We start from the raw sequence: 12,169 nt of genomic DNA on the forward strand, positions 1-12,169 counted from the left end.
CCCTATGTAACAAGATCCTGCGGCGTCTACAAACCATCTCATATGTACATCCACATGGTGGAGGCATGTGTCCTGTGTGGGCTCTGCCGTCCTCGTGCTCCTCCTGGTCTCTGTCCTCTGGTATGGCGTGTGCCTGAGCTCTATGAGGCTGGGCTCTATCACGCTCCGGTCTGTGCTCTCTGAGGTAGTCTCGCCGAAGCATAGTGGCCTCCCTGACATAAAGGGCTAGGCAATGCTGATCCTCGTAGTCCATCACTCGTGAGAGAGGTCCAAAGCCATCCGTGAAGAGACAGTGGAATCTACCTCTGATCTCATAATATAGCGGGCATCTGCAAATGAAGTGCTCCTCTGACTCCACCTCTCCCATGGTGCAACAAGGGCAGATCCTGGTCTCTCGACCTGGTCGCCGTCCATGCTCCATGCGTCGCATCCTACCAGCCTCTATCTCGAGCTGATGCGAAGAGACTCTAAGCTGGCCGAGGGCAATCCTCAGTGAGTGGGACATGTGGGTACCTGTATAGCCTGGTGGGATGACAAATCCATCCTCTGAGATCCGAAGGAAGTGGTCACGATATGTGGCCATCTTCACCGGAAGCTGCGTGGGATAAATCCAAGTGCGATACGTATGAAGCTGCAGCAAGTCTGCTCTCGTGACCTGGCTAAGCTCGTGGCGAGTCAACTCGAGATGAGGGGCATCTATGCTGTATCGGAACGGAGGCAGTCTATCCATGTCTAGTCCAAGGGATGTGAGCCACCTAGTGAGTCTGAAGTACCAGCAGTATCGGGTTCCTGATCGTGCCAACTCCATAGAAGATGCAAGTGCTAACCATGGCAACCGAGCTCTGCCTGCTGCTGAGTCTCCAAACTCCCTGACCCTGTGCAGATACATGACCGACTGAAACGCTGCATCCAATGCAAGGGAAGTAGCTCCAAACTCTGCTAGCATGATCTCGTGCGGAACTGTAGCCTTGGCCCTAATGAGCCGAGAGAACATGATGATCTGTAACCTCTCTACTCGTCTCCAATCTGCAGCGCCGAGGTCTCCTGCCCAGAAAGGAGCTGCATACATCGCAGCTGGTCTCACCACTGTATCAAAAAGCAAGGATTTCGTATCGGGATGCTGAAAGTGGGACTGAAAACACTGACGCTCAAGATGAGCCAACGAAGCATACCCTTTACTAATCCTATCTCGTGCTGCATATGTCATGGTGAAGACCGGTCCCCTGAAAACTGCCCCCAAATAAGTGTACTCTCTAACAAGCTCAATGGGCTGTCCGTCATAAGTGAAGCAAAACTCATCCGTGCTGTAAATACGATCAGAGGTGTTGAAAACCATAACCTTGGTCTTGCCAAGGTTTACGGTCAACCCCCTGTCCTGGCAAAACCTGTGGAGTGCCTCAATATGTGCCTGGAGGCCCTGAGCAGTAGAGGAAATGAGAACCACATCGTCCGCATACAGGAGGATAGGAATGGAGGATCCTGAGAGAGTAGAGCCCACACCGCCTGTCATCTGTACAAACATCTCTAGCTCATCAATATATAATCCAAAGAGAGTAGGAGAGAGCGGGCAGCCCTGCTTCACCCCAATCGTGCTGCATACCTCCTCTGAGAGCCCCTCACGTGTCCGAGCCCGACCAGTGACCCTCTCATACAAAGCCATGATAGCCCACTGTATCTCTCCACTAAAGCCCATCTGGCGAATCCTCTGAAACAATCTGAATCGCGGAACTGTGTCAAATGCCTTCCTGAAGTCCACGAAGCAACAATAAAGCCGTTGCCTTCGTGACTTCGCCTCCTCCACCAGTGCCCTAAGTGTGAGGATGTGGTCAAGTGTCGAATGATCCCTACGAAATCCAGCCTGCCCTCTGGCTCTGAGTCCTGTCGTCTCGGCATGGTCATTTATACGGCTTTCCAAAACTGATGCAAAGATCTTGGCCATAACGTGGCCGATCATGATGGTCCTGTAATTCGACGGCTCCATAGGGTCCCCCGACTTGTGGATAGGTACTATGGTATTGCCTAACCAGGACTGTGGTAGGCCTGTACAAACAGACTCATTGAAGAGACGGGAAAGAACAAAATCTAAGGCATCAATCCCATGGATTACATACTCCGCTTGCAATCCATCATGATCCTTAGCTCTCCCGTTCTTCAATCGGTGGACTGCTGCACGGACACTCTCTGGTGTGAAAAGAATAGATGAAGCTGGCCTAGGGGAATGGGATAAATCGATGGCTGGCTGATCTGGAACATCGTATAGAGCTGAAGTATATGCAGACCAGACACGTGGATCTGTAAGGGGGCTCTGAGACTTCGAGCGTAGGAATTTTCTCCAGAATTCCTTGGAGTCACAGCTGAAAAGCAAGCTTCTCAGCTCCTCCTCATTCTGGGCTAGAAATTGGCGTTTCTTGCGCCTAACCAACCACTTGTAGTCTCTCTTGGTTTCGGTAAGGAGGGGAGACTTCTCCTTGGTCTCAAGGTGAAGTTTCCTGCGGAGTTCCTTACACTCCTCGTCATACCAACCGTTGCAAGGAACAAGACCAACCGGTGGGGGACTAGACGAATGACACGTGGCAGGGAAGGACATGTGGGCGGCAGAAACGAGTGAAGAATGTACAAGTTCCCACCGGTCTTGCGTGGATGGTAGAGCATCTAATAGATGAGGACGGAGTAGGCGGCTGAGGTTCTGGCTATATACATCATCGAACTGGTGGTCGAAATGAACCTCATAATAGGATTGGCGGTCGTGATGACGAGGGGGGGGTGGGTCATGGGAGATATGAGTCAAAGTAAAGTGGATGAGTGCATGGTCGGTAGAGGAGGGCATGAAGGGGCTAACAGTAAGGCTATGGATGGAAGGGACTAGAGTCGGGGGACCTATGATGTAGTCGATCACGCTAGTGCCACGCCCAGAAGCAGAAGAGAATGTAGGCATGGAAGACTGTGGCCACCTGGACAAGCCGTTATAAATGACCATACTGTGCGAGGTGAGGAGCTCCAGTAACTGACGTCCCTGATCTGTGGGCTGTACTGTGCAGTCTGATGAAGTCCGACAGAGGCTATCATTGTGAGATGCCGGAAGTATGACCGGATCCTCCATGAAGTCATAAGTGAGGGCCTGTCTGTTTGAGGTCCTCGCGTTGAAGTCTCCTAAGAGGATGACTTCTCCGCGATGTGAAAAATCTGCAATGTCCGCTGAGAGATCCTCAAATATGGACTGGCCTGGTCCAGTGGAAGAATAAAACGACTGCGCCGGGGGGAAGTAGCAAACTGCAATAAAGAGATCTCGCTGAGGGGCTCTGCGGTGGATGCGTACCCACAAGAATCGGGCATGTGAATCCGCTCTCTCCACTGTGATGATCCGATCGAGATGCTCTCTGTACAAAATGGCCACTCCTCCAGATCCTCTCACTCCAAATGTTCGAGTGTGCTGTCTGAAGGCAGATCTCCATGTATATCCTGTCACTCGTGGCAAAGGTCTCTCTGGACTCTCGTGTGTCTCTGTGAAAAAGATGATATCTCTCCCAAAGAAAGCCCCCCGTAGATTGCCTGGCTGTGCTGTAAAAGAACCATTGCAGTTCCATACAGCGATGCGTAGACTATCTGACAGGTGGTGTGTCCCATGAGCCCTGTCCCGTCAGGCGGTCGGAGCAGGAGGTGGAGGTGGGGCCATATCTGCTGGTCTGTCATCCCTAGGCACTGTGGGAGCACGCCTCAAGGTGCCTGTGATGAGTCGGCCATCCCTGATCACTGCCCACTTGCCCTGAGCTCGGGCTACGTCTCTCTGAGGCATGAGCGCCTTGCGCTCCTCAACCTGTATCTGAGTCAGATCCTCGTCCATGGAAATCTGTGGGTGGTCTCTGAGTGTCCCTCTCCTCCTGAGGGCAGCTAGACGTGCCTGGGCATCTCTGAATCTGATAATGAGGGGCTGCTCTCTAGTACGATCTCTCCCGACTCTATATGCTCCTACTATGCCATGATCCTGTACTCCCAATGTCTGAGAGACAAAGGTCACAGCCTGTGTCATCGTGGACTTTGTCTCCGAGGGCAAGATACCATGAATGCGAATGTTGAGGGCCTTTGTGGCCCTCTGCTGTGACTCGGCCAATGTAGCTGATACAGTCGATCTCTGAGGCTGTGATGGCTGACGGCGGACGACATCCACCCACTCTGTGGCTCTCTGGACCTCTGTCTGTCAAACGCTCCTCAACCGCTGCTACTGCTGTAGTGGGAGATGTGTCTATGTGCTGAACGCGAGTCTTGATCTGTTGCACTCGCTCTGTGTGTCCATGAATCTCTCCAGCAAGAGTCCTATGAGTCGCCTGTAAGACCTGAAGATCTGTTCTAATAGACAAGATCTCCCGGTCCTGCTGTGTCACTCGATCAGTAAGAGATGCAACCTGAGCTGTAAGTAGAGCAATGGTCTCGTCCTTCCTGTGAAGCATCTGAAGGGCATCTCGGAGGTGGGTCTGAAAGTGCTGAAGCTCTGGTAGGATGTGCTGAAGGAGGAGGAAGGTGAGCTGAGGAGGATGAGGAGGAGGGGGGGGAGGATGAGGAAGAGGAGGAGGAGGAGGGAGAAGGCGGAGAAGGGGTAGGAAGAGAGGAGGGAAGGGCTGAGGCAAGGGTAGAAGGGGCGGGGGGGGGAGGTAGAGGAGGCAGGGGAAGGGCTGAGGCACAAACAAGGTTAAACAGTTTGAAGGGAGTGAGCTGGGAAGCTAGACGAGAGACAAGATAGAATGCCGGGGTAAGGTAGAGAGGCTGAGGACTAGACCAATTGAGAAAGATGTGAACTGCAAGGGATTGAGGTGAGCGAGGAGATGCAGGGTGGGATGCAGGGCTGTAGCATGGAGGAGGAGGTTAGGGGTAGGAGGGGCAAGCTTGCTGTGGAATAGTCATGAAAAAGAGCCTTCTGGCAGTTCATTATTGGTGGTATCAAGCTGCAGATGATAAAGCACTCCCTGAAGATATACAAAGAAAATTTAACAACTCCTAATCCATAAAGGCTCACACATGGAAACTCTCCAAAGAAACAACTGTACAAATCAAAATTGTTGTGTCATATCTAGTAGAACCCCATTGATGCATAGAAATGGTGTGGTGGTCAAAAGTAAAACTACCTGAGGAAGCACAGAGTAAAGCAATGCACGGATCTTCAGGAGAACCATGTTACTGGCCCATAACAGCTTCTCTAGTTGAGAAAGCGCTTGCTGCAGTTCTAATACCTGTTCAACACTATTCTGGATGGATTGTTGAGACTTAACCTTCACTTCCCCAGATAAAGGTCCTTCTCCAGCTTGCTTGAAAACAATTAAAAACACTGCGAAACCCAGAACTAAGAGAGAAAAGAGATACTGGATCAAGTCCCTGAAAGGACAGTAAAATTGTCAATCCAGCCAGCATATACTAACAAATTTTATACAAAATAGCGGGATAGAATTTATAAACAAGCATCTCCCCAAAAAACGGAATTTGTTTAAATCATTTCTAGACGTCAGTGGAAAAAGGCATACTCATTTCACACTGTTGTCGTCATTTTGTCATACTCATTTCTGTAGAGGAAGCTTGTATTATACAGAGATTCATAAAACTATATAGTATGGCGAGTTACATACACAATCACTAAGTATCCAAAGAGAACTATCTTGGGCCAGGATCAGAGGGCTTAATGACTGCTTTTGTAGCTAGAAACTCTACAAATCCTCCCCATTGGCCCCTAAGAGAATTTGTTTGGACTTCTGATTAGAACAACCCCAAAAAAGGAAACTTTCCTAGAAAAAGGATAACAGTCTGCTTCTGGATGCTTCAATAGAATAAACAGATAAGACAAACTAAGTTTTTTCCCCCCAAAAGAAAATAACATTCTATTAATAAACTCCTTAGTGACACGGGCACCAAGGAAAATACAAGTCCCCAACGAAAGCTACAATAGAAAAAAGACAAGGATATACTCCTGGCTGGCCGCTCTATGGGGGATTACCTCTTACAAAGGGCTAAACAAATAGCCACTCGGTCCTTTATAATGGCATACATATATTACCACCATATGTGAGAGGAAGGAAAGGGCCTGGATCCTATACACTGATGATAAAAGCTTCCCTCTTGCGCCTAGCGTGATCTAAATCTCTCTGGAGTCTACCTCTAAGAGTATGAATGATATCTAAGTTTTTAACCTGTTTCAGAAAGTAAAGAAACTCAAATGGCAAAAACCCTACAACCCAGAGTTGAAATTTTATAACTTTGGTACCTTATAATGATGGATGACCCAAGTAAGATGAACAATATTGTCTTCACAGGCTCGTTCCATGATTGCAAAATGTTGATCCATAGCACAATTCGCTTTAGGGGACCTAAGAGGACCTGAAAAAAAATTTGAGTCTGCAATCTAAGACGGAAAAAATCTCTTGATATATCTATTCATATGTCCATAAGAACCACATATTCCAATTTTGTCAAAATAATATGTGCCATGGATACCTTCATTATCGCAACGTTCGTGCTAAGGCTGTCAAACTTTACTTGATTAATGATTGCCTGCTGAGAATAATACACCTGCTGGAATTTCTTGCATGATTGTTCAACTGCGTTCTTCATGGGCATGGCATCCTCAATGGAAAGCCCTCCAACAAGAAGAACTGTATCACTAAAGTTCCCCATCGAATGTGGGCTGAAAAATCCTACATTATACATGGTAGACATGGCTGACCTAGCATACGTGCAACTCCTTTTAATTCTATCAGTACATCTTGCTACATCTGACTGCAGTTTTTCTGCCAGAACCTCCTGAAGTAGATCCCCACTTGGTGATTCTTTGGCCATAGAGAAACAGAGAAGCAACTCTGGTTGGGCAGGGAATGCACGAAGTGCCTCCCATGTAGCTCGAAGTCGTGCAATTCCTAAAACAGATCTACATATTGCCTCTGCACGACCAGCACCTTCAAGTTTAAACCTCCTTATGAATTGATGCGCAGAGATGACCTCTTGAATGATTAAAAGCCAGTAATCACGACGTGAACAGCCTGCAAATTCTGGAAACTCCAAAACTACCTGTTCAGGACTGCATTGATGACTGTAATGAGTGATGCTTATATTCTGAGCCTAAAATACAGACCAAAAATACAACAGACCATGGTTATGTGTGCTATGTATGCTGAGCTATGTCAAAACTTACATGGCAACCGAGTTGTAAGAAATAGCCTTATCAAACAGGCACACACCCCAGGGACCAGTCATGGTTGGTTTCACAGATTGCTGCAAGTCAGCTGCTAAATCAAACTTCTGCCACTTGTCATATGATATCACTCCACTAGATTCAAAAAGGAAAGAATGATCTGTCAATATGATTCGTCCTGCAGGATAACACATCAGATCAACAAATAAATATTTTCTTGATTAAAATTGATAACATATAAGAAACTATGGTTATTCGAAGCCTACCAGGGAAAGTTGAAGCTCCAACATGTTGAAGGACTGGTTGATTTGGCACAGTTCCATCAACTTCAATTACATTTTCTCCCTTTATCAAATGCAACTTATTGTATAAGGACTTTGTTGCTTGATTCTTAATGTCTTCAATAGCACTAAAACAGAACATACAGACCAGATGATGGTAAGACAGAATCTAAAAGTAGCTCTCTCTCTCTCTCTCTCTCTCTATATATATATATATATATATATATATATATGTATACATATATGTACATATATACATCTATGTACATATATACATATATGTACATAATACATATATGTGTACATATATGTATAGATATATCTGCATATATGTATAGATATATGTAGATATATCTATATACATACATACATACATACATACATACATGTATGTATATGTGTGTGTATATATATATACACACACATATACATACATGTATGTATGTATGTATGTATGTATGTATGTATGTATGTATATAGATATATATACATATATATGTATGTATGTTATTAGCCGGAAAAGAAATTAGGACTAGAGGCTAGAGGCTAAGCATGGCGACGCTCGAGGGCCATAGAGGAAAGGAGAACGTGAGGGCGAAGCGTTATCATGGGAGGGGAAAAGGAATTAGAAGGGGAGGGAACAAGAGGGAGACTATGACACAAGGGGAAATGGAGCGGGGGAAGAGAAGCATGTACATGATGGGAGGAGGAATGTAAAGATGGAGACATCAAGGGAAAAGGACCATGCTTTATTTTGAAAGGAAGGGAAGGGAAAAATCAAAGTACTAGCTAGGTGGCTTTACAAGAATGAGCGTGTCTCATCAAGGAATAGCCCCCTCCTTGAAAAGTCTCCCATGTGGGCTAGGCGGTTACGCACTCTCAATTGTGTGTGACAACCCTTTGCCTCATTTTTCCACATAAATCAAGCCCCATATCTCAAGTCTATGATACTTCCTTGGTCTCTCCCCAATTTTATAATATGTTCAAACCTCTAGGAGGACAAGTGGAGGGTTGGCACAAGGAATCTAGCCACCTCATCCTACTTTCCCCATTATTTAACTTGCTCTCTTGGACCTTCTATACCTCCCCCACATGAGCCTATCCTATATGGAGGGAATAACACAATATAATATCCATCTCTACCTATTTTATATTACTTCTCCCATGGACTTTGAGCCATATCTCACTAAATGCAGCCTAGGTGGAGGGGTGGCACATGGAGGAGCCATGCCATCTTACATTTTATAATATTACTACCATGGATTATGTACATCACACCTTATGGGTCCTCTTACGTGGAAGGGTGGCACATGGTCATGCCCTGCCACCTCAACCCTAGGCCCTATGCACACCATATTTTATTATACTATTTCCACACATACAAACACACACACATATTAATGCCTTTTTCCTTAGATAATTTTATCCATAACAGTTTCCCCCCCCAGGTAGGGAATGCACATCATTTCCATGCCTGGGTCCATCACGCACAAAGAAGGGCTTGAGATAACGCTTGTTGATCACCTTCCTGCCATATGGCTCATGCAGCTCCTGAACTTGTACAGACCCATTGCTACGTTCCTTGATGACTTTGTATGGACCGGTCCACAGTGGCAGAAACTTCTTATCCATTTGGTGGTCCAATCTGTTACCAAAGCATAGCACAACATCCCCCCAACAAAGCATCTTTCCCAACCCTTGCGAATCTTGGCATCCAAGCGGGCCTTTTGTCAATTCTTTTGGATCTCTGTTTGGTGTAGTGCAAGGCGTCGGGTTTCATCTAGCTTCTCAAGTTGCACCAATCTGGCCTCTACATGTTCATCTTCTGTCATCCTCTGTTCTTGTGCCAAAATCTCAAGGCCAGAATCTCTATCTCTAGTGGTAAAACTGCCTCAGTTCCATATACCAACTCAAAAGGAGTGTGACCTGTAGATGTTTTATGAGTGATGTTGTAAGCCCACACGGCTTCTGTGACCTTCTAATCCCACTGGCTCCTGTTCCCTGTGGCCCTTTTTCCCATGGTTTTACAAAGGAGGCCATTGGTCCGCTCCGTTTGACCCATGGATGCTGGATAATAGATGCTAGAAGTGCAATGATCAATACCCATGCGATCCATGAGTAACATCACTGCTTCATTTAAGAATGGACTCCCATGGTCGGAGACTATTTCCATGGGTGTCCCCCAAACCTGATACGTTCAAATATGAAATTTGAAACTGCCTTACCATTTGCAGCGGGGAGGGTGATAGGTTCAGCCCACTTAGTGACATACTGAGTGGCTACCAAAAGATACTTCTTTTTGCGGGCAGTCATGGGCAAGGGCCCGATAAAATCTATTCCCCACTTCTGAAACGGATGGATGGACATCACTGGGTGATGTTGCCCAGGACGCAAATCCTTCCTACCAAAGAATTGACACGGTTCACAGGTTTTGCAAAACAAAGTGACATCCTTGAACAAGGTCAGCCAATAGTATCCAGCATGTAAAATCTTCTTATCTGTATAGTCACTGGCATAGTGGCCTCCACAAAATCCATCATGATAATACTTCAATACCTTAGGCACTTCATCTGCATCAATGGCCCGTCTTAGTACCCCATCCATGCCTTGACGGTACAACACCCCATCAAGGAGGGTGTAGCACCTACTATCTCTATGGATCTTCTTTCTCTCATAGCTAGTACTTTCTGGAGGAAAGGAGAAAGCAGTCAAAAACCTATAGATACCACCATACCATGGATCCCCAACTTCCATGGCCGCTACAAGGGTTACATCAAGGCACTCCTCTAAATCAATCAAAGTATTCTTCAAGTTGGAACAACCCCCTTTTACAATTTTGAAAGAAAAATCATATTCTTGTAGAACTGCCAACCATTTGGCCAACCGACCCATGGGATTTGGTGATTGAAGAACTTGCTTTGCAAGACCAGTGCTAGTGAGTATAATGAAGGACTTTCCAGCCACATAATGCTTAAATTTCTCAATGCAGAACACCAAAGACAAGGCATGCTTGTCAGCCTCTGAATAGCGTCGCTCAGTGTCGAGCAATTGTCGAGAAGCAAATCGAACGGGATACATGAACCGATCCTCCCCTTGCTGGAGAAGAATACCTGCCAGAGTGTGCTCACCAAACCCAGGATTGATATAGAAAGCCTTTGACCAATCAGGATTGCGTAGAATGGGTTCTGAAGCCAGAGCATTCTTGATTTGTGCAAACCCATGATCACAATCCTCATCCCAAGAGAAATCAACCCCATCTTTTAATAGCATAGTCATGGGTCGTGTCAAAGCAGCATATTGATCAATGAAGCGGCGATCGTATCCTGCTAGATTGACAAATGAGCGTACCTGACGTTTGGTTGTTGGTGGGGAGAGCTTGAGGATGGCTTCTACCTTCTCGAGGTTAGGCTTGATACCCTCGGATTAGACAATATGTCCCAGTAACCTCCCTTGAGTGGCTCCAATGGTGCATTTCTCTGGGTTGAGACTGCCATTCGCATCATTGACCCTTTGGAAGGCCAACCTAACCTTCATGACGTGCTCCTTACGTGACGAGAATATAAAAAAAATCATCTAAAAACACCTCCAAGAAATCCCCCAAATAAGGAGCAAACACCATTTGCATAAATCTTTGAAAGGTAGCAAGAGCATTAGTGAGGCCAAATGGCATTACTTTGAATGCAAATGTCCCCCAGGGTGTGGCAAATGTGGTTTTAAGTACATCTTCTTCGGCAATTCTGATTTGATAAAACCCAGAGTAACCATCACAGAAAGTATACATCACACGAAGAGGATGATGGTCCCTCTTGGTGGCTGCATTGAGTTTCTTATAGTCGATGCAGACCCGCCACTTGTTGTTTTTCTTTGGGGTGACTACCACTGGTGAAACCCATTCAGTATTGTGAACCGGAACAATAAACCTAGATTCTACAAGTTTCTGCAACTCCGAGCGCAAAGCATCGGTCTGTAGGGGCCCTAATCTCCGATACTTCTGAGCCACAGGCTTCGCATTAGGCTTCAGCTCTATGTTGTGCTCTATGGCAGTCACATGGCAAAGGTGGTGGTAGCTAGTTGCAAAGAGATCAGGGAAATCTTTGAACATTTCTATGGCAGGGTCGGAGACACCTTCATCATGTAAACTTCCTCCTCTGAGAACTCCTCCCCCCCGTCTGATTCTTCCATCGATTCAGACACCGAGGATGAGAGAGTATCATTGTCTTGCTCCTCTTCTTCTTCTGGTTCCATGGCACCTGGTTGCACCGGGATCTTCTCCTTAGAAGCACCAAAAGACATGTGTCCCGTCTTTCAATAGCTGACTGCATCACTCTTTCTCAACCATGGTCTCCCAAGTATGGTTGGATAACTCCTACCTGTATCTTTTTTTTTTTCCATGAAAACGACTTCTATTAAGTAAGAACAAAAACCCGCGAGAGCAAGCTCAAAGCGGAATACATCATGAAATAATGAGGATAAATAAAGAACCCCTCAGAGTGAGGTGGAAAAAAGCCAAGGCTGAGGCTGAAAGTGCCATCTCAACCCTATAGTAGTTTCAGAGAAGAAAGGAGAATCCTTCCATTCCCTGAAGAAAGAAGCCCTCCTAGCTGAGGCTGCACGGGAGTCCCCCTGCATACCCGTCCATACGGCCATCAGAGTGTGTACGATGTCTGTCCAGATATACTGTCCAGATACTAGCCAATGTGTGCGAGGGATGAACCTGAGT

General features: G+C 46.3%; 1 protein-coding gene across 1 annotated transcript in view; it reads right to left on the reverse strand.

The window, feature by feature from the left end:
- The window catches only part of LOC147902446 (uncharacterized), a 134,629-nt gene that overhangs the window by 47,714 nt on the left and 74,746 nt on the right, over positions 1 to 12,169 (reverse strand). The window contains exons 5-9 of the mRNA XM_087373491.1: positions 7,435 to 7,577; positions 7,169 to 7,346; positions 6,475 to 7,054; positions 6,245 to 6,357; positions 5,118 to 5,364 (exon numbers count right to left, since the gene is read on the reverse strand). Coding sequence (XP_087229617.1) covers positions 5,118 to 5,364; positions 6,245 to 6,357; positions 6,475 to 7,054; positions 7,169 to 7,346; positions 7,435 to 7,577 — 1,261 coding nt within the window. The remainder of the gene's footprint in view (positions 1 to 5,117; positions 5,365 to 6,244; positions 6,358 to 6,474; positions 7,055 to 7,168; positions 7,347 to 7,434; positions 7,578 to 12,169) is intronic.

This window comes from Dipteris shenzhenensis, chromosome 4 (genome assembly GCF_047967505.1).
Source record: "Dipteris shenzhenensis isolate YYH24624 ecotype China chromosome 4, Dip_SZ_1.0, whole genome shotgun sequence".
In the NCBI taxonomy this organism is placed as follows: Eukaryota; Viridiplantae; Streptophyta; class Polypodiopsida; order Gleicheniales; family Dipteridaceae; genus Dipteris; species Dipteris shenzhenensis.